The 27,966-nt window shown below is 41.9% G+C and overlaps 1 protein-coding gene across 2 annotated transcripts in view; it reads right to left on the bottom strand.

Moving 5' to 3' along the window:
* Positions 1-1,336: 1,336 nt before the first annotated feature.
* Positions 1,337-27,966, bottom strand: part of ino80 (INO80 complex ATPase subunit) — a 38,401-nt gene continuing 11,771 nt past the window's right edge. For both annotated transcript variants that reach the window (XM_040125543.1, XM_040125544.1), the window contains exons 23-37: positions 27,851-27,918; positions 27,540-27,633; positions 26,988-27,204; positions 23,542-23,682; positions 22,638-22,863; positions 14,480-14,607; positions 9,905-9,999; positions 9,157-9,229; positions 8,422-8,580; positions 8,166-8,268; positions 7,947-8,035; positions 7,018-7,173; positions 6,321-6,492; positions 4,074-4,289; positions 1,337-2,974 (exon numbers count right to left, since the gene is read on the bottom strand). In XM_040125543.1, coding sequence (XP_039981477.1) covers positions 2,766-2,974; positions 4,074-4,289; positions 6,321-6,492; positions 7,018-7,173; positions 7,947-8,035; positions 8,166-8,268; positions 8,422-8,580; positions 9,157-9,229; positions 9,905-9,999; positions 14,480-14,607; positions 22,638-22,863; positions 23,542-23,682; positions 26,988-27,204; positions 27,540-27,633; positions 27,851-27,918 — 2,146 coding nt within the window. In that variant the 3' untranslated portion in view covers positions 1,337-2,765. The remainder of the gene's footprint in view (positions 2,975-4,073; positions 4,290-6,320; positions 6,493-7,017; positions 7,174-7,946; positions 8,036-8,165; positions 8,269-8,421; positions 8,581-9,156; positions 9,230-9,904; positions 10,000-14,479; positions 14,608-22,637; positions 22,864-23,541; positions 23,683-26,987; positions 27,205-27,539; positions 27,634-27,850; positions 27,919-27,966) is intronic.

The following is a 27,966-nucleotide window of genomic DNA, read 5'->3' as shown; positions in this document are numbered from 1 at the left end:
CTGTTTTTTTTTGGCGCATACCCCTGCTCTGGAGAACACACACATGCAAACATACATTAGACACTCCCGAACATTGGCCGGCGCAGCTTGTACTTTGGACGGGATTCAAGTCAAAGCGTCTATCTAGGTGCACTGGCTTGTATAACTGCAGGCTGGGGAAAAAGCCCAGACCTGGAAGTCCTGTGTTTACAGTCTCCACCGTGGTCATGTCAGAGTGCACCAGGAAGAACATGCTGCTGAGGTGCTCATCGAGATGAAATCTAACTGGCCCTGCACCAAAACTTGAAAATATACTGCCAGGAGTTCAGGTGCACTTCAGAATGTTGATGTCTCAGACCTGCAATGTATCTGTTAAAGGGGCAGTTCACCCAATTTTCTCTCTCTCTTTCTCTTTCTCACACACACACACACACACACACACACACACACACAAATCTCACCCCTTGAGCCATTGAGATAGCTTCAGTTTCAGGGGCGGGGGTTTTCAGCCTCAGCCTCTGTGATTTCTTATTCCATCCCACTACAGTTTAGGTGAATGGAATTTTGTTTTTGCTGCTCAAAGCACATAAAATCTTCATTTGGAAAACTCAACATCAGCGTATCTTTCCAAAAACAACGTCCCAGTTACCGAGGTCTGTAGTTTATCCAGAGGAACAGGGGCGTTATTTCTGGAAACACTACAGTTGAAATTTTTCAACGTGTTTTTTGAAAACTGAGAGCACCACCAATGAAATTAGGACTGGTTGTGACCCTTGGGTACATAGACAGGTCTTAAAAATGAGATTTTAGTTCTGAATGTTGTCTAATATAGAGAACTGTGTGCAGTGTAAGTGTGATTTGCCAATTACTACAAAATTATGGTTTCAAAAAGCCATAGTTGATTCAATACCTCTGTGATAGTCTCAACATAGACTATTTTTAGCTTCATAGAGCTGATATCTGTAACAGCCACTGACCCAGGAGAAATACAAGAAAGTAATATGGTCTGACAGACTGCTGAAGGGTTTATTTCCATGACTGCTCTGTATGGTTATGCCTAAGCCGAGGAATATGAAGCCTAGTTACAGCACTGGTCTCAGCAGCTTTAATATAGCAGGGCCGATATAAACTTTTAATATGGCCTCGCAAATCTCCATCGAGCCAATTTTTAAAAATAGTTGTCTACAAATAGAGAGTTTCATTTTTTTAAGGACTCATCAGAAGACAGCTGAAGAGCGCTTTCAACCTGTTCAGGATGGCCTTGCTCTCTGTTTTAGTCTTTAAAGCGATGAGTGATGTAAGTATAATGAGCGCAAGAAATACAAAAAAAGCACGCAGAAAGACTGATTTAGCACTCTTTTTATTTTCAGTTGGCTCCTCCCGTTAGTAAAATGGCAGATGCATTTCTTCATATGTACACATGACCTATAAAAATAGACAGGGAAATAAGGGAAAAGCCAGAGGAAAAGTCGCTCTCATCATTATGTACATCAATATAGAACATCATATTTTAATCACACTATTAACACAAAAACAAACAAACCTCTAATATAACAAATGTAGTGCTCAACGTAGGACACTGATGCAAACCTTTTTCTTTTTTAAAACATCAATGACATCAAAGAGAACCACAGACTCCTCATCACAAAGAACGATTTCGGAAAAATAAAAAATGGCTTCAGTACAATTTACACTGTTTTACAGGTGAATATCCCATTCGTATTCATCATGACTTGCCCATTTTTAACATAACTCAAATAACTCAAATAACTTAAATATTAGACAACCAAATAATTTGAGTGAATTCATAAATTTACTGTTAGCAGCATTGCCATATCAACCAGTACCCCTCATTTTGGAATATCATTTTTTCATCATCCATTCATTCATTTTCCCATTGGGCAAAAATATATATAATCAATATTAATTTCCGTCTGTACTGGAATACATTATGGACAAAATTTTTTCAACATTTTAAGACCTGCCATGTCTGTTTGGGTACTTGCATCTTTTATTACAAAAATAAGAGCTTTAGTAGAAAAGCTGTAGACATATCATTTGGTAAAGTGTGGGTTGGTAAGGGGTGGGTTCACATTAAGCTCTGTGAAATGCAGAATCATCCACCAGTTCGTACTGAGCATATCTACAGAACAATTAAATTACCTAATGTACATGTGTGAGAACCAATAACACCAAAATATGGAAGACGTGGCTCAGTGCATTTGACAGAAACTCCTTTGCCTCACTATGCTGGCAAACACAAGTATTTCAAAGCCCTTTAAGCTACACATGTTCGTTCACATCTTTGTTGTAACGTCACTGCTTGGTAGCAAATCAAAAGAGCTTCCTGTCAAGAATAGAAAAAGTACAGTTTGTCTTCTCAAAAAAGCACTTGGAAATATCCTTGTCGCAATGCAAACAAAAATACTCAAGGCAGATTTTGTCCACTGATCTGGACACATTAAAATAAAACTGACACAAGACGTGTGGAGGCTGGTAGGGACTGTACTTTCAATTAACTTTGTGTGTGTGTGTGTGTGCGTGTTTGTGAAGAGGGTCCTTTTAGTCCTTTTAGTCTGCTGATCCAGCAGACACAGCATTGTCCTCCAGGTAGTGAGCCTCAGTTACTACTGTACTCTCTATTTATTAGGTTAAATGTATGGTGTCTGTAGGGATCACAGTGAGAGCAGGTCAGTCATTTCTGTGTGTGTGTGTTCTATAGTGAGACGGTTGTGAGTGTGTGTGTGTAAGAGCACATTCATGCATGTACAGTGTGTATGAGTGCATCATCGAGCCCCAGGACCACCAGGGCCCTTGCCCTTCCTGACTGTACTGTGGCTGCTGTGGTGGTGGCTGTGGGCCAGCTGTTTGTGGGGACTCGGGTTGGAGGTGCCTCCTTTGGCCTGGGGGGACGAGCTTCTGCTGGGGTTGAAGGCTGGGCTGGTACCAGACCGGCCCAAGGAAGGCTGCAGAGGACTGGACGCAGAGAGGCTTGCTGGAAGGAGGCACAGACATGGCCATGGTTACTCTCACGAACGAAACACGACAATTCCTCTAGAATTTTCACATTAAAAGTGTTTCAGCTTCCACTTTATAAGTAGGCTTTTAATGTGAAAAACACGAGGAGGTGTTGAGTCCTGTCGACAGTAGCTTAACACTGATCAGGTGGACGGCAAAGAAGAAACAATGGTAGTATGAAAACATTGTTTCTGTTAAAAAAAAAAAAAAAAGAAACTCTTGTTATTATACTCATTCGATTAATACAATGGATATGTACAGTTTTTAGTAACGTTACCAGGTGAGCTGTTATAGTAGGTCAAAGGTAGACTCACCCCCCTAAATTTGTTTTTTAGCCAACCTTTAGCCAGCATATTCAACAATTAGGCCTTTTTTTTGGTATGGATGCTGACTTTTTTGAGTGTACTTAATTGTGTCACTTTTCCAATGTCAACAGAAAATCTGCTTAGAATTAGCACGTCGTATGGAAGTGGGACACATGGAAGTGGGGCAAGTGGTCTGTATCACTGCCCGTGTGACTTTTACATGTGGTGATTAACTTCTTATAATCAGTATGAAATTTTGAGTCTTTTCAATCAAATTTTGAAGATCTTAGTTTAAAAATATCTCATTGCAGCCCTTAGCTAGAACAACAAAATCACTCAGCAAGAAATTTTTAGAATGGTGTCAGGCACGGTCAGCAGAGACGACCACACACGCACAGAAACGGAAACTCTGTTCCTACTAGTCAGCTAACAAAGCGCTTTCTCTTCTATTGCTTCTTGTTTTTAGTCAAACAAGGTTAGTTTAGCCTGCTTTTGATTACAGTTACAGGCAAAAGATATTTTAACGAAAACAAAAAGCTTTCCCGAAATGTCAAACTATGAAGAATGAAACTTGCAATCAGGCAAAGTCTTTCCTTCATACTGATGACAACAGCCATTGGAAATGTTTGACTAAGAAATCTGACAACTTGTACAGAGAGGACATGTAATAACATTAAAAGTTAATACTTTTTTTGATTTTTGCACAAAAAGATGTGGACTGCCAATGTGCGTGCAAATATTTGACTGAGAGCATATACAGTACTCACTTACCTTTAGAAACACTGTAGCCATAGGCAGCATAAGCAGCAGCTGATGCAGCTGCTGCACCAGCCATCGCTCCTGCCATAGCCGCCGCACTGCCCGCTGTTGACTTGCGCCCACGTCCTTTTCCTCCTGACTTGGCCCCACCCCCTGATCCTTTAGGCCGTCCCCGACTCCGCCCGGACCTGCCTCTGCCAGAACTGATTGTGTCTGAGGCTGAAACACCTGAAGACAGAAGGCAAACACATGAATGGAAAAATGCCGTTCCCTTATTTTAGTTGCTATGTCTTTTAAGGATACCTACAGTATGCCTTTTTAATTATTTGAATATATTTAGACTTAAACAGTTTACAGTCAGACCAGACAGAAAACAAGTTAGACAAGGAATACCCAGTACTTGAAGAGAGATGTTCCGTCTGGCTTAGCCTTAACCCAGTCTTTCAAAGATACTGTGGTAATTTTACTGTATATAGAAGAATTATTACATATTAAACATTACTCAGCATTACCATAAGTATAGGCTCAAGCAAAATCATGAAGAATCATGCTCTCATTTTCCATACTTTTTGCAAAATTAGAGCCAGTGTCTGCCTCACTGGTAATGTACTTAATCCTCCAGTACCCTCTCCCCTTTCTCTGACTCCTTACGTCTCTCCGCCAGTCTGCAGTTTCTTTGCATGTTTCACTCCAAAAACTGTGGTATAAAACCCCTTCTATGGGGGGAGATGAGCCAATCTTATCACTAACACACAGGCACAGACGAAAACCCTTCACAAATCCCTTGCTCTTACCCTCCCTTCAGAGCCTTTAATCCTGCTCTTCCTCTCTTTTCACTGATTTGTCCAAGTTCACCAAATGCTCCCTCATTCTAACCTTCATGCTATCATCCAAAACCTTTCATCATAACGTCATCTACATCTTCAGCTCACTGAGCCTGGTTCACACAGGCCATCAATAATCTTACTGACAGGAGCCTCATTGCATGGCAGCAAAAATGACAAACTGGTTTCAGTGAAGCAGCATGTATTTAGGAGGGATTACCTTCTTGCAACACATCCAAAGTACAGATATAGACGCAAAAAAAACCTAAACATTCACCATCTATCTGGATCCCAAAGTACAGAGCATACTGAAACATTGCGGCCAAGGCAAAAATAATCCCCTCATAAATCTAAATAATCAGCTGCGTAATACATATAAGGTAACAGACTACTTGTCTCAATGGACACAAGCCTATCAAAACACAAGTCCTGATAGTGAAGACTACATAACAAACCAGACTTCTGTGTGCAGTAACGACCTCGACGTAAATTAATCTGATTTGCTTTTCCAACATTGTTGTAACATGATAAAACTATCTTACACTACACTTAAAACACTAATACACTTTGGGGTCGAACTAATGTTATTAAAACTCCATTCGCATTTGGGTACTTTGGACTTCATCTACTAATTTCATTGTTTGTGTAGACTAATTTATTTAATTTCAGTGGTGGAAGAAGTATTCAGATCCTTTGCTTAAAGGTGCTTTATGTACGTTTTTGCTATCGTTACACGACAGCTTTTTTACTTATCAAGAGCTTCAGCCATCGTTGCATTTGCAAGACAAGAGGAGAAAATTCGCCCTCTTAGTAGTGCTACTTCTTCATCCTTTTGTGTTGGACTGGGGGCAGACTGAACACTACAGTCACTCACTATCGCAGACTGGTATTATGAGACTGGATGGGCCGGGGCTAGCTGGTTAGCATGCTCACTTCAGTAGAAGAAGTGACAGAAATAAAAGCAAAACGAATTAACATTGGCGTTAACGCTGGAGACAGCTCTTGGCGAGTAATAGTAGTGAAGTTTGATGCTGAACTCCCAACGTTTCTTCTAGACTGGTAAGTAAACAGCTGTTAATGTTAATGTTGGCTATGTAGCAATAGCAAAAACTCACATATAGCCCCTTTAAGTAAAAGTATCAATACCACAGTGTATATTTACTCAGTTACAAGTAATAACCCGGGGAAATTTTGCAGTGTATACTGTTAGTATAATCAGCAAAATGTATTTAATAGTATAAGAAAAAACATGTTATACTATTATATGTTACAATATTGGAGTTTTGTTTACAGATGCATTAACGTGTTGGCAGCATTTTATTGTTGTAGTTGGTCAAGGTGGAGCTAATTTGAACTATTTTATAAACTGTTGAGCACTGTAGTTTATTATAAATCAACAAAGATAAAGGTCAACTAGACTCATTCATTTTCTCACCATTCATGTTGTCAGAGACTGATCCAGACACAGAGGCGGGAGAGTTGGTGGCACGAGACTGTGGCGCAGAAGACACCGGATCATCCACGATGACCAGCATGTCGCTGCTGCTCTCGTCCGCATCGGCGTCCGGTGGCAACGAGCCGGGCTGGAGCTCGCTGCTCAGGGAGATCTGGCCGTGCACAGGAGCACACACAGACATACACACAGGCTGGGGGTGAGAACCAGAGGGAACAGGGGAAATTGGGCCGGTACATCAACGGGAAAGAATAGAAGAACGATCAAGGAACAAAGAGGAGATGGAACAAAGGAATAGAAGGAACAATGGAATACGCAGGATAAAGGAAGTCAAAGAAATAACAGAGGGAAAGAAGGAAGAAAAAGGGAAAGCAAGAGTGATAGAACAGTAGAAAGAAAGAAAGAAGCAATACATGGAAGGAGAGGAATCAGTAATAGATGTTAGAGGAGACAAAGGATGAGAAAAGGAAGATGGGTAAGAGAATTAAAAAGCACAAGATGCAGAATAGGAGAGTGAGTTTGTGGACAAATGCCAAAGCAGCCACTAACAAACCCCTGTAATATAAATCACATTCATGCACAGTATTTCCCTCCTTCTCTACTTCCTTCACTTTGATAAAATGACTTAAAAAGGTCATGCACCCTCAGTTTCTTCTGCTTTTTTATTAGATTCCCTCACCTCACTGAAGGGACTGGGCATGGCTGAGTCCATCTCGACACTGATAAAGGAGTCATCTCCATCTGCAGAGAGGTTGGAGTTGTCAGCTGAGGGCGCATGTGAAATGACCAGGTTCACCTCCTTTTTCCTCTTGTTCTCTGAATCCTCATTCTTCTTCTGCAGGTTAGACACAGAAAAGGGGAGCAGGAGAGAGTGATGGGACAGGTTAGTTTTAAAACTTTTTAAACTAATTTCCTTGTTGTAGCTAAATCTCAAATCCTTTAGTCTTCTCTTCAAGGCCTAAGGATGGCTATATCAAGTGTTCAGTTGCTGGGCTTGTCCGTCTGTCCAACACTTGAGTCCAGAGAAAGAAAACTCAATGACTATGGGCCAGATTGTCATGTAATCTGGTATGGATATGGTCCCCAGAGGATGATTTCTAATGATTTCAGTGACCCCCTGACCTCACATCTAGCACTACTTTGGCCCATGACAAGGTATCTCAAATGAATACTTGGATTTCTATGAAACTGTCTGTGAATAACTTTGGTCCCTAGAGAATAAATCTTAATGATTTGGGTGACATCCTCAGCTTTCCTCTGGCTCCACCATTAGGCCAAACTCAACACTTAAACACAACAAATATTCAAATCTAAGAGTCAGATTGCAATTAAATTTTAATTAGAGCAGTTTTTTAAAAATGGTATCAGTACTGACAAGGTGCAACATCTATGTGCTGCATTTTAAATATTTATTCTTCACGTCTCCTTTCCTTCCTTCGTTATGTCATTCCTTCCCATTTCACCTCGTTAATTCCTGTCTTAGATCCCAAATGTGTTTTATTCCTCTCTTTTTTTATTCTACACATCCTTCCTCAGGCTGCATTTCACATGATACAACTGCAAACAGAGATGACTGCAGAGCTTTCCGGCTATCATGTTGCAAAGTACCTTCTCAGCATACTTCTCCCTCTTCCTTTTGCGCTCCTTCACCTTGCTGCTCTCCTCCTGCTGCCTCTTTTCCTCCTGTCTCTGTCGCACTATAGGAAAAGAAACAATGTATTCTATTATTTTCTTCTTTTTTTGGTAAGGGTTAGTTTTTGTGCAAAAAAATAAATAAAACAAGAAAATCAAGACGAAGATGTCTATGGGCATGCCTCAAGGACTCACATTTCTTCTCCAGCTCATCATCATCCAATAGTAGGCTGACCACCTCTTTTGGTTTGAGTGTATCTGGTTTGAAGTTGCCTCCAGAGATCACCACCCTTTGGATCTTATTACACAAGAACAATGCAGCATTAATCAACCCTGCAATTAATTCATATTTGCATCATGATGTTTATATTTGAAGCACTGTCACTCTATTACTTGTGTTACCCCTTGTCATATTTTGTTTGTTGTATAAATAAGTGCTTGCGTTTCACACCTCGCTCTTCTCCTTGGCCCGCTGCAGGATCCTCTCTTCGATGGTGCCCTGACAGATGAGGCGATAGACGGTGACCTGCTTGGTCTGACCTAGCCTGTGAGCCCTGTCCATGGCCTGTTGGTCCACTGTGGGATTCCAGTCACTGTCATAGAAAATGACCTGGAGGAAAATAGGATAACCAAAGACATCAAAGTCAACTTTGGTCCAGTTCCAAATTTTCATTTTCCAATCCTGTTATTGTTTACCACATGGTACAATTAGATTACTGTGATGATGTGAAGCAGACACTCCCTTCTCTGTAATTTCTGAGACTAATTACGGCAAAGTGTTATCCCATGTGAATTGCCCTTTAACATGACAGATGTCCTGTGTTAACAATCACTTCAAACCCAGAGTCAGGAAAACTAATCCCACATGAAAATGGCTATAGGGACATTACACTGGCTATAGGGAGATTACACTGAGAGATGTTGATAAGCACAGAGATCTTCATGCATGTTCACCCCCCTTCGGTACCCATACATTCATACAATATTATCATTACATCAACATATTATTAATGCTGAAATACTGGTCATCCTAAATCCCTCTTTTCTGGCTCTCATAGTACAGAAAAACACATGGTTGAGAATGTACAGTGCTTTGGTTTTTATTTATCTAGGAAATATTAGTGCTGTTTAAACTTTGATACTGCATCAGTGAAGTGTTTTTCCTTGAGTGTGTTTGGTGACTCACAGTGTCCGCAGCAGTCAGGTTGATGCCGAGCCCTCCGGCCCTCGTACTCAGCAGAAACACAAAGATATCCGTCCTACGAGGGGCAGCGGAGGGAGGGGTTGAGAAGGGGAACAAAGAGGGAGGGAAAGGGAGAGAGACACACAAAATCGAAAGGTATCATTTACAACTGGAGTCACAATACAAATATCCATATATCATGGCACAAAATTAAGTTTCAATGTAGGTTAAGAACCATTCTAAGAAATGTCAACACAACCTAAAACCCGGCAGCAGAACTAGGCATGAAAGCCTATCAAAACTTTACAAGAACAGTAGCATGGGAAATCAAACATGCACTGAATACCAATAGTAGAGTCCCGCACAATAAAGCTGTTTCAATAAACCACAAACTCTCTCACATACACGCCCTACAAGAGCCAGAGTAACATCAGCGCCTCAGAGCTGCATACTAATGTAAAACAGAGCATGTGGACTCGATAGGAAATCTACACAAACACACACACACACACACACACACACACACACACACACACACACACACACACACACACACACACACACACACACACACACACACACACACACACACACACACACACACACACATATTTGGCATAGACATGTAAGATTAAGCCGTTCACTGATTGCTGCACTATACAAAAAGGCAGATTAATGCTTAGTTGGTAAGGGGTGCTTGGTTCCATGCACACATACACACAAACGTTAGATTTTATCTATCTTTACCCACCGACTCTGGAAGTCAGCCACCATGTCTCTGCGTTCAGAAATCTTGGAGGATCCATCAAGGCGCATGTAGGTGTGCTTACGATAAACCATGTACTCCTAGAGAGAAAGTACAAAATAATTACAAAAACCGATGAGATGTTTCTGTGGTGGTGTACTTAGCTCACCATTTCATCTGGTGTTTCCAAGAACTAGGCTTAGTACAGTTCCAGTTCAGTGGATTTCCTCCAAAAATGCAAATATTTAAAAACGTTTGCAATAACAAAGTTGTCATATACAATCAAAACAATTTCAGTTGTTACCTTTCAAAAAAACACTAGATCTAGTCCTACACAGAATTCATGAATAAAGTTTTTAAATTCATGGATTTGCACTACTGAACCTTCCTGGATCACCTCTACCACTGATTTTGAGACCAAAAAAAATCAACAGACTTGGCATCCAAACATGAGGAAATTGGAGTCTCAAACTGTTTTTCAGCCTCTGTTCAGGGAATAGTCCCCAGAAAGTATACACTGTATTTAATAAGTTCTCAAATATGTAATTCTCTTTAAGTTCTCTGAGGAGCAGATAAAGCCTGCAGGTCTACTTGTTAAAGTTCCACGGGTCAAGTAATAGGAATCTTTAAGAATTTCTGTCTGACAGCACCTTTGCGTCGAAAATATCATAACCCCGCATTTCTTATGCATATTTGCTGGGGTTGAAACCTCAATCTTAGCCCAGAGAGAAATTGAGAAATGCAGAAATTGATATTCTATCCCCCCAAAGTCTGCTACGCTTTTCTGTGCGTGTGTGTGTGTGTGTGTGTGTGTGTGTGTGTGTATTTGTGAGTGGGTGTTAGGTCTAATGGGAAGGGTTCTTAAGTGCTTGGGTCAGAGCAATAGCCCTGATGAGCTGACACGTTGATCTCTCTTTAAGCACCTCGTGCATGAAACATGACAGTGCCCCTGAACCAATGAACCAGTGAACCAATCACAACACACCTCACACAGTCATTACCAATGACATCTATGATTTGACACTATGTTTTCAGTGACCTCCCCAAGCCCCTGGCATGACACCCAGAGTCCCGGCAGGGCCTGCCCTCCTCTGTGCGTATGTCTGGCTCAGTTCCCAACAGCCCCATCTGCTCTGAGTGAACACTACATTAGGGACCATTAGCCCCAGTGCTCACCAAAATGCTGCTAACCTTGTTGAATTGGGTTTTGATATCTGGCCAGCAGGATGTTGCAGATACTGTTGCTCTCACAGAAAGCCCTACTCAGCCTAATCTACACCTAAGTCATTAGAATCAAAGTTTTAGAAAAGGATTACCCAAGATCTCTCACTGTCATGATTTAAAGCTCGTTAAAGCTTGAATCAGTGTTGTGTGCTATGGACTTTACCTGCTGAAATCTATACCTCAACAGGTGTCAATTTTCTCTCATATTTTGTTTGAGTTAGTGTTAATCTTAAGTGACAGCACTATACCTCTGCAGTTTTTCACTGATTTTGTAATGTGTTCCACTGCAAATGTTTTAAATCAAGGTGTAGGTTCAGGTCAACCTTTTTTAACTGGCCAAAATGTTAATCTTCAACTAACTGTTAGCAGCCTATTGCAGATCATATTTAGTAAAAAAAAAAAAAAAAAAAAAAAAATCTTTATGGGTGTGATATCTGACACTCAAGCTGAAGTGATTTATGGGAGAAGAAATACGAGGCAGAACAGAAATTTGTTTAAAAGCATGATTAAATGTCCTGTTTCCTGTCTAAGATTTCTGTCTCTGCTCAAATTGCATTTTTACTTTAAGGACTTTACTTACTTTACATACTTTCAAGATAAATTTGGATGTGCAGATGAAAACCACCTCTTAGGTTAGGTAGCCAGATTGCTCTCAACTTCCCAGATGTTAATGTGTCCCCAAAGTAAAGTAAAAAACTCCCTGAAGTGCATGGTCACAGTGTGTATTTATTGCAGGTGTTAGGTTGGGAACACAGTGGGCATGGTCACAGTCTGCTCCCATCCTGAAAAAAGCAATTAATACTACAGGAAAAAAAGAACATGACGAGTTGGAATTCACACCCATATGTCGCAACGGCTTTCAGTGCCATTAATACATACAGTACCAACATAGTCTACCAGCCAAATCCCAGAATTAACAGCTGGAAGTCGAGTTACACTGTGGGTAATGTAGGCACCAGATTTTAACAGGGAAGAAGAATGTGTGGAATACCAGAGACGATATCTGTAGTTCGGCTGCATCGATTTTGATCCTTATCACATTTTTTAGTGCTTCCCAGCAGTATACAGCCTAGCAATAATTCCTAATGAGATAGTAAATTAAATCAATTTGACCAGTACCTGGATTCGCAGCAAAATCGATGGATGGATTGACCAACTAAAAATAATTAATTCTTTTTGAGAACTGCCACAATTAGTCAATTAATTGATTAGTCCATTGAAACAAATTCAGCAACTATTTTGATAATCAATTATTTGTTTTGTTCATGTTTTAAGCATAAATTTCAAACATTTGCTGCTAAATGTTAGGATTTGTGGCCTTTTTTGTTCATATCTTCAAGTTTTGGACTGATGGAAGGACAAAACAAGAAAGAAAAAAAAACATGCGATAGGAAATATTTAAGACTTTTCAAGAACTGCAGATACACTGGTCTAAGAAAACTGTCACAGTTCAGATTATTGCATGAATGTGGACAATGATGGAAGCTTGGAAAAAGCTGCTGCGCTATCCATCAATCAGAGCCTCAAAGTTGACAGCCGCAATAAATAAAACTCAATGACCCACGTTCACTATAACATGGCTCTTCATTCATTGTCACAATTTACACATTTTCTATTGTATTTACAGCCACAGAATAGCAGAAATATATAATAAAATAGTGAGAATGTATCATAAAATAATCAAAAGTGAATTGATGCTTTGTACTGCGTAAGTGGTTGCTGTATCTCACTTTATGTTAGTTCATAATGAAAAAGAGGGAGTGAGACAAATTTAATCAGAGCCGTAATGTAAGCCACAAACTTGCAGTACGGTAAAGTGCCGCCTAAGCAGCCACAGACACGCAACTCAAGCAGAAGGGCAGAGATTTGGCAGGTCTGCTCCCCAATCGACTGCTGCCAGAGAGACCCACCGGTGTTATTTTTCTTCAGGCCACCCGGATCTCAACGATCCATCACCCAATGACGTAATGTCACCAGGAGAACCAACAGCCGACTGGCGACGAAAACAATGACGCTAATGACCGAGATTAACATCAGCCTCTCCTTCGCTCTTATTCTTAGTCACAGTCTCATGTTCAGGAAATCAACTCCATCTGCAGAATTTTCATCCCCTGACCAATGAGCAAGATAATACAGTCGAGGAAAACTGCAGCCAGATTGGGCAAATACAGTACATGATTTCTTTCGTGGGTGTCTTTAATCCATTAGTAGAGGAGGTGCTGTCACAGCCCCCATTACTGTGAGGTCACTTGTAAACAAGGTACTGTAGTATTGCCCCGTTAGAAATGGAAATCACAGCTTGGAGGTACGACTAAAGGTGGAACAGCCAGTAAGAAAACATTAACAGAGAAAGACTAGCCTGCTTTATGTAAGCCATCTCGAGCATTCTAAGCATTGCTGTTTTCCTTTGGCCCTAAAACACAAGGCATTCCCACTGTTTTCCAGACACGCAGGAAGACAGTCCTTAACCACCTGGGTTGGGTCTATCTACCATCAAACGATTTGGCTGTGGAAACACAACACTTCAATATGTGAATGGGGAAGGAATTCCCAATGACATCATGCCAAAGGCTTTTGGCTCCATAGTGATGTTTGCAACAAATACAGAGGCAACAATAGCGTACGGCACCGAGTCTTTTGACACATGATCACCGGCAGAATTGCTTTGCGCTATTGTTTTACTCTGGAGAGAATAGTGACGCAGATTTTACAACTTAATCCTTATTTGAATTTCAGCCCTGATAACCACTGACCTCCAATCAGATTAGAGCTAACAAAGAAGCTTAAACACAGAGTGTCCGAGTGTGGTGTAGTGTTTTTTTTCAACATGAATTTAACAGTTCTTGATTTTTTAAAATACCTAAATTTTATCAACTCTGTGAATCTTTCTTCTCCTCATCAGCTTTGTCTTCAGTTTTTTATTTGTTTCTCCTCTAACCCCAAGGCCCTTGCGTGCCCCCCCACCCCCCCCCCCCCTCCTCACTCCTCCCAGCCATCCCTCCCATCTGGCTCCCTCCCCTGCAGATGAGACCCCGCTAATTAGCCCTGACCTGTTAATTAGCCGTCTAATGAGCGCACTAACGAGGGACAGGCAGGCTGATTAGAGGAGCTCAATACCTCGTCAGTGGAACGGGACCGGTTAAACAACTTGCTTGGAACAACACAGATATTGACGGTGTGGATTAGGCATTTTTTACAATAATTCTTACTGGTTGGTATACGTATGTGTGCGCCATATTTGGCTTTTCCTCCACAGTTCTAAAGACCTCAATTATGGTCAAGTTAAAACAAAATGAACTGAATGAAGAGTTACTGGAAATAAAACTTTAACAAAATGTGCAGTGTGTGTGTGTATACCTCCAGAAGGTCTATCATGCGCGTCATTTGGGAGTAGATGAGGACTCTGTGTCCCTGCGCCTTTAGCCGACTCAACAGGATATCTAAGGTGTGGAGCTTGCCACTTTCCGTGATCAGACTCTCCTTATCTGTAAGAGAAAGAAGAGATAAAGAAGTGAAGGCACCGAACAACCTGGATAGTAAGAGACTGGTGCTTCAGCTTGACACTCGTTTTACACAATCAGAATGTCCTGCACAAAATTTAAAAATTTTCTTTGCAGTTATGACCAAATATGTAAGCTTACACAACATTGACTTTTTCCTCATGTAAAGAAACCAACAATCAAACCCTTGTCATGTCATTTTAAATATGATATACCAGCTCAATGGCAGAATACAGAAAAGCAGCCCAGTCAATTCAGAGGTTATTAATTATCTCCTAATCAATACAAGTCTTTGATAAAACTCTGTATTCTCTAGGTTGAAGATCGATCCAGGGATCAATCCTCCTAAATCTGTCTGTGATCTGGTGATTGTTTAAATAAGGCATTTGCCCTTATTAACTGGGCTGCTGATGAGAGCAGTGAGAGTGAGAGTGAGAGAGAGAATGAACGCGAGAGAGAGAGTGAGGGAGAGAGAACAAAAAAAGCGATTTACACTCCATTTCACACAATGGTACAAAAGATGAGCAAATAAGCCTAGCAGCTGATCTCAGTCACGTTACTTCTAACCATTCAGGTGTCCTCTAGCCTTCAAATGATTGACCACAGAGAACAAATGGGGAGCAATCTAACCCTGGGTCTGCTGTTTATGTGGTTCCATCCATGTCCATCTGATGAGGAATTAACATCATCTGGCACAGTGGCAGACTTAGAAAAGGGCCAAGGCTGCCATCGACCCAGTGACAGGCACACTATGGTGTTTGACCAAGGGGTCTTGACCCTAAGTGGAGAGAACCTAAGGCCAGGTCCAGGGTCAGGTGACAGGGTCGGGCCAGGGATACAAGAAAGTCCCTCTGGGAGAGTCAGGCTTGGCCTCCTTGCACTCGACTTGGACACTTGTTCCCAGAGCCCCTTTTGTACAGTGAAATTCTGGGTTTATAAATATTTCCAAGTCTTATTTCCTTGTTTTGTCAATGTAATGTAACCAACTGTGTTAAAATCACGTTCCATTAATCCAAACCACAAGGTCAGATCATTTAAACTGAGGCTGTAATAATACGCATATGACAATATCCTGCCATAATATCTGTAAAACACTGATATAAAACAATTTGTTAAAGACAATCCAAGGTGCTAAAGGTTGCCCCTTGATTCAACAAAACCCACAAACCACCTGGATCTCTCTCGACTTTAAACCAGTAGCAGGTTATGCTAATGGGTACTCAGGCTGAACCCTGACCTGTGACCCTTTAGTATAGCCCCCCCCCCCAAAAAAAAGGTCAGGCCCTTTAGATGTGTTAAAGAGGAACTAATAGAATAGATGAACAAGGGAGACACTCTGGGGGGGAATTGGAGACCTCACCTACAGGTCACTGTGAAGTGGTGTCAGCCCGTTGAATACACTGACCTAAAGCTCATGAGAAAGTGTTGACAGAATGAGTTTTCAGTCAAAGTTATATTTATGCCTTTAATTTCACTTGTTTGGTTTTCCACCAGACAGCTGGTGTATTGCGGACAAAGTATATATGCTTTTCATTATTGATCTCATTCCTTGTTACGTTCTCCAAATGAATAGGAATAACGGAGGTGGACTGGGGTATAATTCTTAAACTCCACAGAAGGAAGACAGAGAGATGGACAAATAGGCAGAAGTACAAGAAATGAAGGTAAAAAAATGGAAGTGGGACAAAGGAGGATAATAAAAGATAGTCATAATACACTAATAGCAAGATACACTAAACTAAAGATACAATTTAACTTTAGCTTTATTGGAAGGTACACAGTTATTATACATGGCTGTGGCTCAATTTGGTGCATACCAAGAGACCAGCACACCGCAAACCCTGAGATACAAAAACACTGTATCCCCCATCAAAGGCCTATAATTGTCCTTGGCATGAAGAAAGTGGATGAATTGAAAAGCAAAAGGAGGAAAGAGTGATACATACAGGGGATTATACATGTGCAGGAGAGAAAAGGTCCAGACAGAGAGGGAGAGATGGTGAGTGAAGGGGGTCTGTGGTGGCTCCGGCTACAGTGAGATGGTATTAGCATGGCGGCGACGGCGGTGATGTTGTGGTTTAGATGAGACAGGGCCTCCTCACCACAGGTGCCAGTCTTACCAGGGCTGCTGCTCAGTCAAGGTCACCAACCAGTGCTTTGGGCCACACTGCCAACCACCCAGATGCAAACCACCACTTGGCAAAGATGCAAATGCTCATATAAGGCAATATTGCTCAACCCCTGCCACCAATCTGTTTCTGTTTAGCAGATTATATTTAAGCCTCCAGACTCCAATGTCATGTTTAAAGATGGGTTAAAGCCCCTATCTGAGGATTTTTGTGGCCTAACAGGACTAAATGCTGTATGTATTTAAACTAATTCTTGAGGGGCATAAATTATAAATCTGAAAATCCCATATTAAACAGTTGGATACTATTATTTTTGTATGAGAAGACATGTTAGTCAGGATAATCCCTTTGTTTGTCAGATTATGAAGGAGAAATGCTCTTTTCCTTAAGAAAGCCACCTTCTGATGTTTGAGTACACTGATATTTCCTATGTTTTGATCTTTATGTACTTGCTGAGGGCAGCATCTGATCGCTAACCTATTTGAATCTCAGTGGCATTCAACCTACGGGGAAATGATCAGTAAAGAAAAAAAAAAAAGCTAAATAATCAAAGGAAGGCATGGAAACAGATGTCCAACAGAAATGGCGAGATTGTTTGAAAAAAAAAATCCCACCCCTGTAACTATCCAAACTCCCCAAAGCCCAGCAATGTGGCTTACAGAGAGAGGTGGCCGAGTTCAAAACATTTAGTGCTGCATACAGAAAATCCCTGTTTCTAAATGTCGCTGCCATACCCTATAAAGCGAAGCCAAGAAAATGAATAATAGTGATTTGGGAGGGCTTTGGTGGTCTGTCTCATTCCAACATAACACTTATGGCTTACATTATAAGCTACATGTGACTGCAGTGAAATGCATGACCATTGGTCAAAAATGTGAGCAAAGTGGATGTAGTAACCATACTTTTAACATGAATTATGGAGGGCTTGGTTAGATTAAAATGGTTATGTTTATACATCTAACTTGTGTGACTCTTTAAATGAATTGGCCTTCAAGATTTTTTTTCAGCTGCGATTCAGTCAAACTTTGTTAACATAGGGACAGCATTATAATGTAGTTGAAGGGAAAACAAAAGGAGCCTAAAATCATCTCACACAAAAAATACACAACAGGACATTTGGGATGGCATATTTCTTTCTGAGTACATGAGTGGCAGCATTTGGAAAAAAATCTGGATTAGAAAACACTCAAATTGACACAAAACAACTTTATAATCATGGACTAACAAGGACTACGTTAAAACCACACCCTAAAAACACAAGCAAATCCCATGTGGTGTCACACCACTCTGTTGTTGCTATGGATACACATATCAAGCTTCACCACCTGCCCTGCCCCCCTTTCACAGCCCCCCCACCGCCCCAATCCAACCCAATCCAGTCTAACAGCGGTATTCACCCGGCCAGCCGTCCCCATCTTCTCCTATCCTTACCTCCTGCTGGCAGATTAGGCTACACTCCCCTGTCCCTCCTCTCTCCCCCTTTCTACTACATCCACTGCACCCTCCAGCTCCCCCTTCATCCTTCTCTCCTCTACTGCTACAACCTCTCCCTCCCACTCCCACTCCCCCATACACACCCTCTCTCCCTCTCCCTTATGTCGGTCCCCCGACAATGTAATCCAATCCCTGTAGGGCCAGAGCCAGGGGCCTGACACGGTCCTGACCCAATTAGAGGCCTGCTGCCAGCTAATTAACCCAGGCCCAGCCCTGGTGCCTGGCGCCTGATACTCCCAAACCAACTACAGCGCTAATTTCATTAATACGCCACTACAATCTTCTGTCCTGTCCTGTATCATTCCCCTCTGCTGCTGCTAAAGCCAAGAGCGGAGCCATCCTGAACATGGAGGGAGGCAGGCCAGATGCGATCGAAAAAGAAGAGATGCACAACAGCGACTGCAGGGCAAAAAAAAAAAAACATCAAAAGCTGATGAAAGAAGATGGATGGATGGTTATGTGAGAAAGAGAGACAGATGGGGGGCCACAGAACATGTCGAATCAACGATCGAACCGAGCGTCGGCCCCTTACTGTATAATGATACATTACACTGCGCAATCAATAAGTCAATGGGCAACACTTGTTCGGGACTGCTGATGATGGAAATATTAGCCTGAAGCTACTTTGCTGCTTCTGTGTGTATTGACAAAAATCAGACTTAAACTTAATTTTCTAGCAGCAAGCATCAGAATAGCTAAGAGCCAGATGCCAGTGGGAGGTTTTGTAAATCTGAGAGTGAAGTAAGTGACAGAAAACAGAGGATCTTAACTTCTTGTTAGGGTTTGGTGAATTTTTACAGAATCTACACCAAAATCTGTCTGCATCTAAAACAGTCTCTCCAAGGTGGAGTTCTCGAAGGGAGCCAAATGACAAACATGCATGACAACGTGCGACACAAAGTCAATGATGGACTGCAATTGTGTGTGTATATGTATGGAACATGTTTGCACATACACCACTGTCTCCCCTTAAACATGCAAGTGCAGCACTTCTCTTGGTACTCTAGGAGTCGTTAAGCAGGGGAACAGACAGACAGTCCGATGCGCACTCCGAGTTTCACGGGGGAATCTCACCACACCACAGCGCCCCAGTGTGAACTCTGTCATTAAGATAGTTTACTGCTAGTTACCCTTAGCCAGCACTGACTCAACACACCACAGATGAAAGCAAGCTGGCTAAGAGACAGAGTGAGTTAGATATTACTTGGCTTCCATGTTAAAAGATGTCATCATAGGGGTATAATGTGGCAAATGTCTCCCCCTTCAGTCTACTTTGGGATTTTGAGTTTCTTAAATATTAACGAGCACATTTTTCCCTTCTTTAGGACACATTAGTAGACATAAATTGGACTAGGAAATCCAAACATTTGTGTTCCTTTACACACTTGGCTGGATGTTTTGATTTGTTTTTTCTCAGGAAAAAAAACAACCATTCCACAGTCGGTTACCGGTGCCAGTTTAATGCAGATTGAGAGGGGCGGAGTCAGACAGTGATGTGGTGAGGCTGGCTGTCTGTGTTGTTTTGTGCCTGTCTATCAGAGAACCAGGGAAGCTTCCTGCCATTTTGCTGGAGAGCAGAGTTTCTTTGAAGGGTGGACAGGAAGGCAGAACTGCATTTCCCACAGCCTGATGTGGGCTGCTGGGCCAGACCTGACTCACTTCTCTCTCTCTCTCTCTCTAACACAGTCAGATTGACACACAAACACACACACATAGACATGCGTTGAAATAAGTTGCACAAGACACACATAAATACCCAGTTCTTTTATCATCTCCTTCACACACATCCACTCTCTACAGTGGTGACAGTCAATTCCCAGCTGACAATAAAGCTAGAAAAAGAGTCAAGAATCGGTGCTATAGTGAGAAGGCCATAGGGACCACACAAAAAGCAAGGAAGGTTTTTTCTGTGACACTGGAATGTTTTGCAAAAATCCTACAGCATACAAGTTCAAAACTATTTCCCTTCAAACTGATATTTAACCTGACACATATCATCTCTCAGCGTTTGACTATAAAGTGACCTAACTGTAGCTTAATGTGTTTCCAGAGAACGAAAGGGAGGTGACCACAGAACTGCAGCAATATAGCAAACAAACAGGACGTCTCCGTATTTATGATCAAAACCTCTTCTCCTGTCGCGTCTTGGTGGCTCAGACTGGGTGACTGCATGGGTACAATTCTTGACAGACAGTACCCTGCATGCATCTTGCTTTCTTTCTGATCACCATTGATGAGGTCTTGAAAAAACACAGCAGTGTCATATCATCAATATTAATACTATTAACAAAGATAATTCAACCTTTTCTAAATGAACAATGGCTTTCCTTCACTGAAATTCAAACTAACATCAAAAAATATCTGAGGCCCAAGACGTTGCTGCCTCAATTGTTTTTTCCTCCTCTACGGTCTGATCCCTAATAGGTCCTCTGATTAGATTCCTCCATCGATATCAGTGGGCAGCCGTACTCACGCCATGGCGCTCAAAACAAACAGTTATTCAGCTCTGCCATTTGTTCTAAAGGTGTGGGTCTGGGAGTGCGGAGGAGAGGGAGGGTGGGAAACTTCAGCTGGGCTACTGTACATATCTGAGCCTTGATGTGGCAACAATGTGTTCAGCGGAGGACGGGTGTCGGAGTGTTGGGTCACTTCCTTCCTACTGAGGCTGAGAAAGAAGTGGGAGACCAGACGGACTGAGTAGCTGAAGCCAGATACTGATTTCAGATCAGTGCGCAGCCCTGTCTGTTAGCGGGAGAGACAGAGGTGAAGCTTGTCCTCAGTCTGTTTGTAAGGAAAGGCAATGCTGCCGAGCGTGGGAGAGTGTGTGATGTGAGGGGAGAGGTGAGAGACACCTCAGGCCCCGTGTGAGCGCTGCACAGTTCCCTGAATGGACTCGATGGTACACAGACACACATATGTGCACATTCTCACACACACTCTCTGTCTCTCTCTCTCTCTGACACACACACACACACACACACACACACACACACACACACACACACACACACACACACACACACACACAGACCATCTATTAGTGTTACCTAACTAAGCACTTGAACAATGACCAGTAGCTAAACTTCCTCACTTTGTCTGCCTCGGTATAACTTCACAAGAGCTTTCAGACTGTTCTCACACAGACACACAAATACTTGTTTTGTTTCTCGCTTTTACACACAAACACTCTCACAAGCACATGTATACACAGATAGGCAGAAGGAAAAAAAAGTGTTACAATATTGCAATGTGTGAGTATGTGTATATAGGATTTAAAGGATTTTATATTATGTTTAGGGATTTTACTATTTTAGTAAAATAGTATTAAAATCCATTAATAGTGTGTCTTAAAATACTAAAATGCGCAAAATTTGAAACAACTATGAAAGGGCACACCTGTCGATTTTCTGTGCTGGGAACCTCTGTTACCACACAAAAAAAAAGACAGCCGTCATCATAATCCAGTACAGAGACAGTTTATCAGAGGTAGAAAGGCTGAGCGGGTCAGTGAGAAGGGAAGTGTTGTCTGTAAAACTGTAATGGCCTCTTTCACCCTGGACCTCCATCAGTCATCTGAATCCTGGCAGCGAATCAGCTCCCACTCTGCTCCTTCTGACCCTTAACTCAACGAAGCCAGCTCTTCTGATAAGGTGCTTGTAAGCACACACGTACACACAATCATGCATTCACACCTTAATGGAAATAGCTGGTATGTGTTTATGCAAGTCAACTTCTGCAGCAGCTCTTTATCTCAGCAGTTCCATTAGACTGTAAAGGGTTTTGCTGCCTGGCAGACTGACAGACAAAGACAGAGGAGGGTGATGTGCCCGGTTATGCCCTGCTGACCCTGGGCCGGCCTCTGTGCATTCTCCCACGAGCCCTTTCCTATCCCTTCACCCCAAAACTGGATATCCACCATTTGATAAAACTATTAGTAAAATGAGACTATAACAAATTAATTTAGAGCAAGGTTGTCGACAGCATCATCTGTATTTTCAATATATAGACCAGTGACTTTTAGCAGCATCACTATGTTTTCCCACAGCAAAACAGACTGCTGCTGCGGACGAACAGTCATAAACTGTGGCAGTTACCAATGGATTGAGTCATTTATTGGCTGTCCTGATAGTCATTCACTAATGGATGCTCATTTACTTGTTACCCTTTAGCTACATAGCATCAGCTTAGCAACTGTGGGCAACAGCAGAGCTGAACATCTGACCGATGGAGACACTACAGCAGGAAGTTGGTAAAAGGAAAATAGGAAAATCACACACACACACACACACACACACACACACACACACACACACACACACACACACACACACACACACACACACACACACACACACACACACACACACACACACACACACAGAGAGCTCTTACCAGGTATCTGAATGAAGGACCATCCATGGCGAGGGCAGAGGGCCATCACACCCCCAGGGCATTCTGGGTGGAAGGCATTGGACCTCATACACCAGTCTGACGCAAGTTCAGGGGAGCCATAGAGAAAACACTGTTTGAAGATTGTGCCCCCTCCGCTGCGTGTCACCCACCACTCGTACTCAGCACTGCGGTCGTCACAGTAACGCTCCATGGGAACCGCTGTCACCTAGGAAACCAAAAAGAAAAATACAGTTTAAAACAAAATATAATATTGTGTAGAGCAGAGAGAAGGAAAGATTTAGGACAACATGTTACAAATATGTTGACATGGGAAGGTTTTTATGTGATGGTTTTTCATGTAATCACATTATGATGCATTATTTGTCATTTCAAATGTTTCCTTTTATTTTCCAATGCCAAAAAATAAAAATAAAAAACCCACAGAAAGTCACAACTTTCCCACCAAGGGATCTACACTGCAGACAGAGGGAAAACCCCCACATGAAGGCTGGTTTCACTGAATCAGCAGGTTCTCTGTGTAAGTGGATGTGTGTGTTTGTGTGTGTATAGCAGGAGGGCAAGAGGAAGCTTTAACAACTGTTGAACAACCTGAGCAAGAAGCCCTTTTATAGAGGCTTTATTTGTTTTTAAATGCAGCTGGAAGCCACTGTGCTCACCCTCACACCCCAAGTACAAACACAGTCACACACACACACATTTCACAGATAACAGCTGCTCAATGTTGAAAGCCAATGCACAAAGCGCTTTCCCCTTCCCTTTCCATGACCACCCAAATGCTTGTCCATCTTATGGCCATCACACACATACACTGTTCACACAAACACACAGATGTGCCTTTCTTGGGCCACTTGCTGCTCACACACACACACACACAAACACACACCCTGGGCGTGGCAGCGAGCAGGAACTTTGGTGGCAGTGTGGGCCGGCAGGGCCGCAGCGTGGATGTAGCAGAATTTCTGCTGTGGATTTTCACGTCTGTGTGTCCCACTATTCCGGGCCTGAAGGCTGTGAACACCAGATCCTGAAACACATGCACACACAAAAATCAACATTACCATCCTGTTTCATAGTGCCAATTCATTCATGCCAAAACTGCCCAATACAGTGATTATATCCGAGTGCAGAAATGATTTTAAATTATAATAATTTCAAAAAGATCGTAAGTGATATTACAGCTTCTGCTGAACTGGCTTTGATTTGAGGCAAAGCAGGCAGATCAGATATTCACTGAAAACATTATTACAGGAAATGTGAAAAAATAAACACCAAAAGTGAGAGGTGCTGCAAAACAAAGGTAACCAAATTCAAACATAAAGAGGTTACTGAGTGCATCACTTGTGGTTTTTATAAATGACGGTTATTTAAGTTTCACTGGCTATATGCCTGAAATGTTATGTAAAATTTCACCTAAATGCTTAAAATATTATGTAAAATGAATGATTATGCAGCTTATAAATCTTTAGTTGCATATGTCACAGGATAAACTGGATGCCTGATCATGTAATCTCACATTTGGGCAAGACATGCTCTGAACCAAAGATGTACATTTCGAGTAAAGGTTAAAAGGTGCTGAAGAGATAATGATGAATAAGTTAAGTATTATGCAGTGGTTATGTGTTACAAGAATATCTAAAGGTTATGTACATGTTACTGTGTGTGCACTGTGTGATACCACAACAGTGGTGGAAACACAGTGCCACCTAATGGTTTAAAAAAAAAAAAAAAAAAAATGACATCCTCTCCCTCACCTCCACTGGTTAGCAAGTACTCATTTCTGAGTTTAAATTACTCTTTACTGAATTTGATAGACCAAAACAAACAAAAGAAAAAACAATGTCCCAATGCAGTTAACTGTGTCTGACTCCACTGCCTGCCCAAAATTACTGGGATTTTACTGGGGCATGATATGTCACGATGTTACGAGTATCAGACGAGACATCAAATTTAGAAACTATATTCCCAGTGCAAAAATGCGATACGTGCAGATCAACGTTTGAGAAGTTTACTAGGTGAGAGCTGAAGATGCAGTATGAGTGCACTCATGTGCTGCAGTTTTAAAATGCAGACTAGATTGATGGCAGGAGAAGAAAAAAAAGACAAAGGTAGAAACATACTGATTGACATACATACCATAATATTATTAATAATAATAAGTATATAATACAAATGTAAAAAAGAATTTGATTTCCCAACATATGACTGACAGATGTGTCTCATATTGGGACGGACAGAGGGAGAAACTGATAGACTGAGAGACTGGGACAGAGAGCCTACTTAAAGCAGCGCCTGCACAGATATAGGTATAACTCGGGGCACAGTAAAACTCGGGGCATGGTGAGGAGCTTTCTGAGCTGCTTGGTTCTCTCAATTCGTCAACAATAGCAGCAGCAAAGCTGAAAGCAATACTGACCATGCTGTCAAGTACCCAGCCAGAGAAAGATGAGCCAAGCAGAGAGAAGAGGCACTGTGTGCCAGCTACACGCAGCTTCAAAAGAAAAAAGAGGCACTGAAAGAAGTTGGCGGAAACTGTGGGTGTAAGTAATTTGTAGAAGCTCAAGTGGGAGTCTGGGGTCAGCATGGTCTTACGGTAAACATACAGTATTAGCTCTCCCGGTGTCTTTAAGTTTCTCTCTTTCTTTCGCATATCTGAACTTGCGTCTTATATTTTTCTGCTCTTTCGTTCCTTAAGCCGCTCCGGGGGGATGAACCTAAGACGCCAGCAGCTGCCTGACTCAGTGTGATGAGGCCAGGAGAGGGAGAGGGAGAGGAGGATGGAATTACCCCGGCAGCATTTTCTCCTGAGTATTTTCCACCAAACAAGTTAAGTTAGAATTGGTGGAGGGTGGTAATGTGATACATATCTGCTAAAGGGTAACTGTTTGCTGGATGAACGTTTTGATGAGATTTTCAAAGATTTTTCAGATAAGCGGGGTGACGAATATACTGTTGGAGCAGTGACCTAGTAGAGTATCTGCAGGCTGCAGCTGTTCAGTTTTTTTAGAGGTTGTCTGTATATTTGAACTGGCACCTATTCTTTGTAGTGTCTCTTTCCCAATAACAATTAGATTCCCATACTGCCAAATAACACAAAAAAATTGAGGAAATATCTGCTGTTTCTGTGGTTCTCAGCTGCAGAATCATACACCTATATGACATTTGAGTGCAGCTGAAAAGAACTGTGGTGTGTTACATTTATCCTGTGAGATACGTAACTGATAGACATTGCAGATTGCTAAGCTACAAGAATGGTATTGCCAGATATTAGTGTCTCCCAAAACAATGTTGATGTATACGAGCTACCATTTACCTAATCAACACCAATTCCAACTTCTGTTGTAACCATTAGTGTCCTCAGAATCCACTTTCCTTTCAGCATTATAGGCTCTGAGGTACTGAGGGAAAAGTGGTAAGCCAAACCATTTTCACATCACATCCTAACATAACATTTAGAAATAGAGGTGCGTTTCTAGCACAGGAATTTTCCGCAGGGAACAGCCCCCTTTTGAGGAACTCAACTCTCCTACCTGCTTTTCCATACTAGGAACTGGGGTGTAATTGAACCTCCAAGAAAATACTTTTACCCCCCAAAAAAAATCCCTGCTGGGGATAGTACTTTCTGAGCAACACTGATTGATCAAGTACACTAACGTTTTCTGCAGCCTTGTTATGCACCTGGCATTTTTAAAAACCCACAACTGCAAAAAGCTTAGTGAAAAAGCACCTTAGGAGATCTTTGTAATTTAAGTAGATAATTATTATGATTCAATATACGTGCAAGACAAAAAAAAAAAAAAAGTTAGACTAAAATAGCCTTAAAAAAAACAGAAGGGGTCCCATATGGATGTGAGAGAGTTGGTGTGGCTTGACACATTTGCAGTACCACATTTAATGTACCTATTCTGGAATACTAACTAAAAGTGTTTTAGTCTCCTTTAAATCCAAGATTCCTTATTTTTAATCTTCAAAATTAGTTTCCTGATTCCTGGAGCTTTCCCCTACATGACTGACAGTAGAAGTACAGACACACTCTGTCATGCACAGACCCTGAAGACATATAGAGGGAGAGAGGACAGTGTTACTGAGTCATAGGGCTTCACAGGGATTAGGTTCCACCCTGGATCCCAGAGGAGGGAGAGGAAGCCTGGGGCAGAGAGCACTCTGTGTGGCCCAACATGGACTTTTGCTCTGGGGAACATTTCAGTATCATCAGTGGCACATGCATCCCTGCTGGAGTTTCATCTGTCACACACTGACATGTACCGCAGATGGCTACTCAAGAGTCTCTTGCACGTAGATTGTAGTCTGTGTGTCTTGCGTGTTTCTTACCTGGAGGATAGTGCTGGTTTGCGTGTTGGGGACGGCGGTGGGTCTGTTCAGCCACAGAATCAGGTCCTTGCGAGACAGACACTTAATCCCGGGCTGTAAACTCCCTTTGGCCCCCTCCCCGTCTCTGGCTTCCTCCTGCCTCTCTTCTTCAAGGCCAAACATTCGCTGATAGTGGAGCCGGTAAGCAGCTTTCAGGGACAGAAAAAGGGCTAACCATCTGTGAAAGGGATAGCAGGAGGCAGGAGAGGAGATGCTATTACAAAGAGAACTTTCAAAGAAAATACTAAGAATTCTACTATCACCATAACGCCTTTGTAAAGTGGACCATTATTAAATACAATAATGATGGGAACCTCTCCTTCTATACAAGGAGGACAGAGTGCAGTCAACTACAGTACAGCACCACCAGAGCTGTTGGACATTCCTGTGTCCTGCTAAGAGACATCTGCTGCCCTTTTCTCTCCCTTTTTACTCACTAGACCACCTTATTTTACTTCTTTCAAACAAAGACAAAGAGAGTAACAGATGTGAAAATGGAAACTTTAAGCTGACCTCGCTAAGGTGCCTTGCAGCATTAGGTTGGACATCTCAGCCGGTGACACGTCGATGAAGCGCAGGAAGGAGAAACAACTTCCTTTGTCATCACCTTGGAGAGTAAAAACAAATAACAGAATGAAGAATATGAAAATGAACAGAGACAGGGAAGGAAGGATGACAAAAACATTAAAGGAGGAAGAGAGAAACTGGGGTTAAACCGAGGTTTGACCGTCAAATGAAAGCGATCTTCTCAGATGGGAAAACAAACTCTTGGTTCTATCAAGAGCCTTACACAGTCTGGGATCAAAGATTTGATTTGTGCTCACCTTTTCTATGAAAAAGAGACTGCTGGATGTGATTTGGAGAGAAGGGAGACAACAGCACTTGAAGTAATCTGAGGAGGATGTAGAGAGAAAGACAGGGGTTACACCACTGAATGTGA

This window comes from Xiphias gladius, chromosome 4, assembly GCF_016859285.1.
Source record: "Xiphias gladius isolate SHS-SW01 ecotype Sanya breed wild chromosome 4, ASM1685928v1, whole genome shotgun sequence".
Taxonomy (NCBI): Eukaryota; Metazoa; Chordata; class Actinopteri; order Istiophoriformes; family Xiphiidae; genus Xiphias; species Xiphias gladius.
Note: the sequence above shows the minus strand (reverse complement) of the source record. Positions and strands in the feature narration are given on the sequence as shown.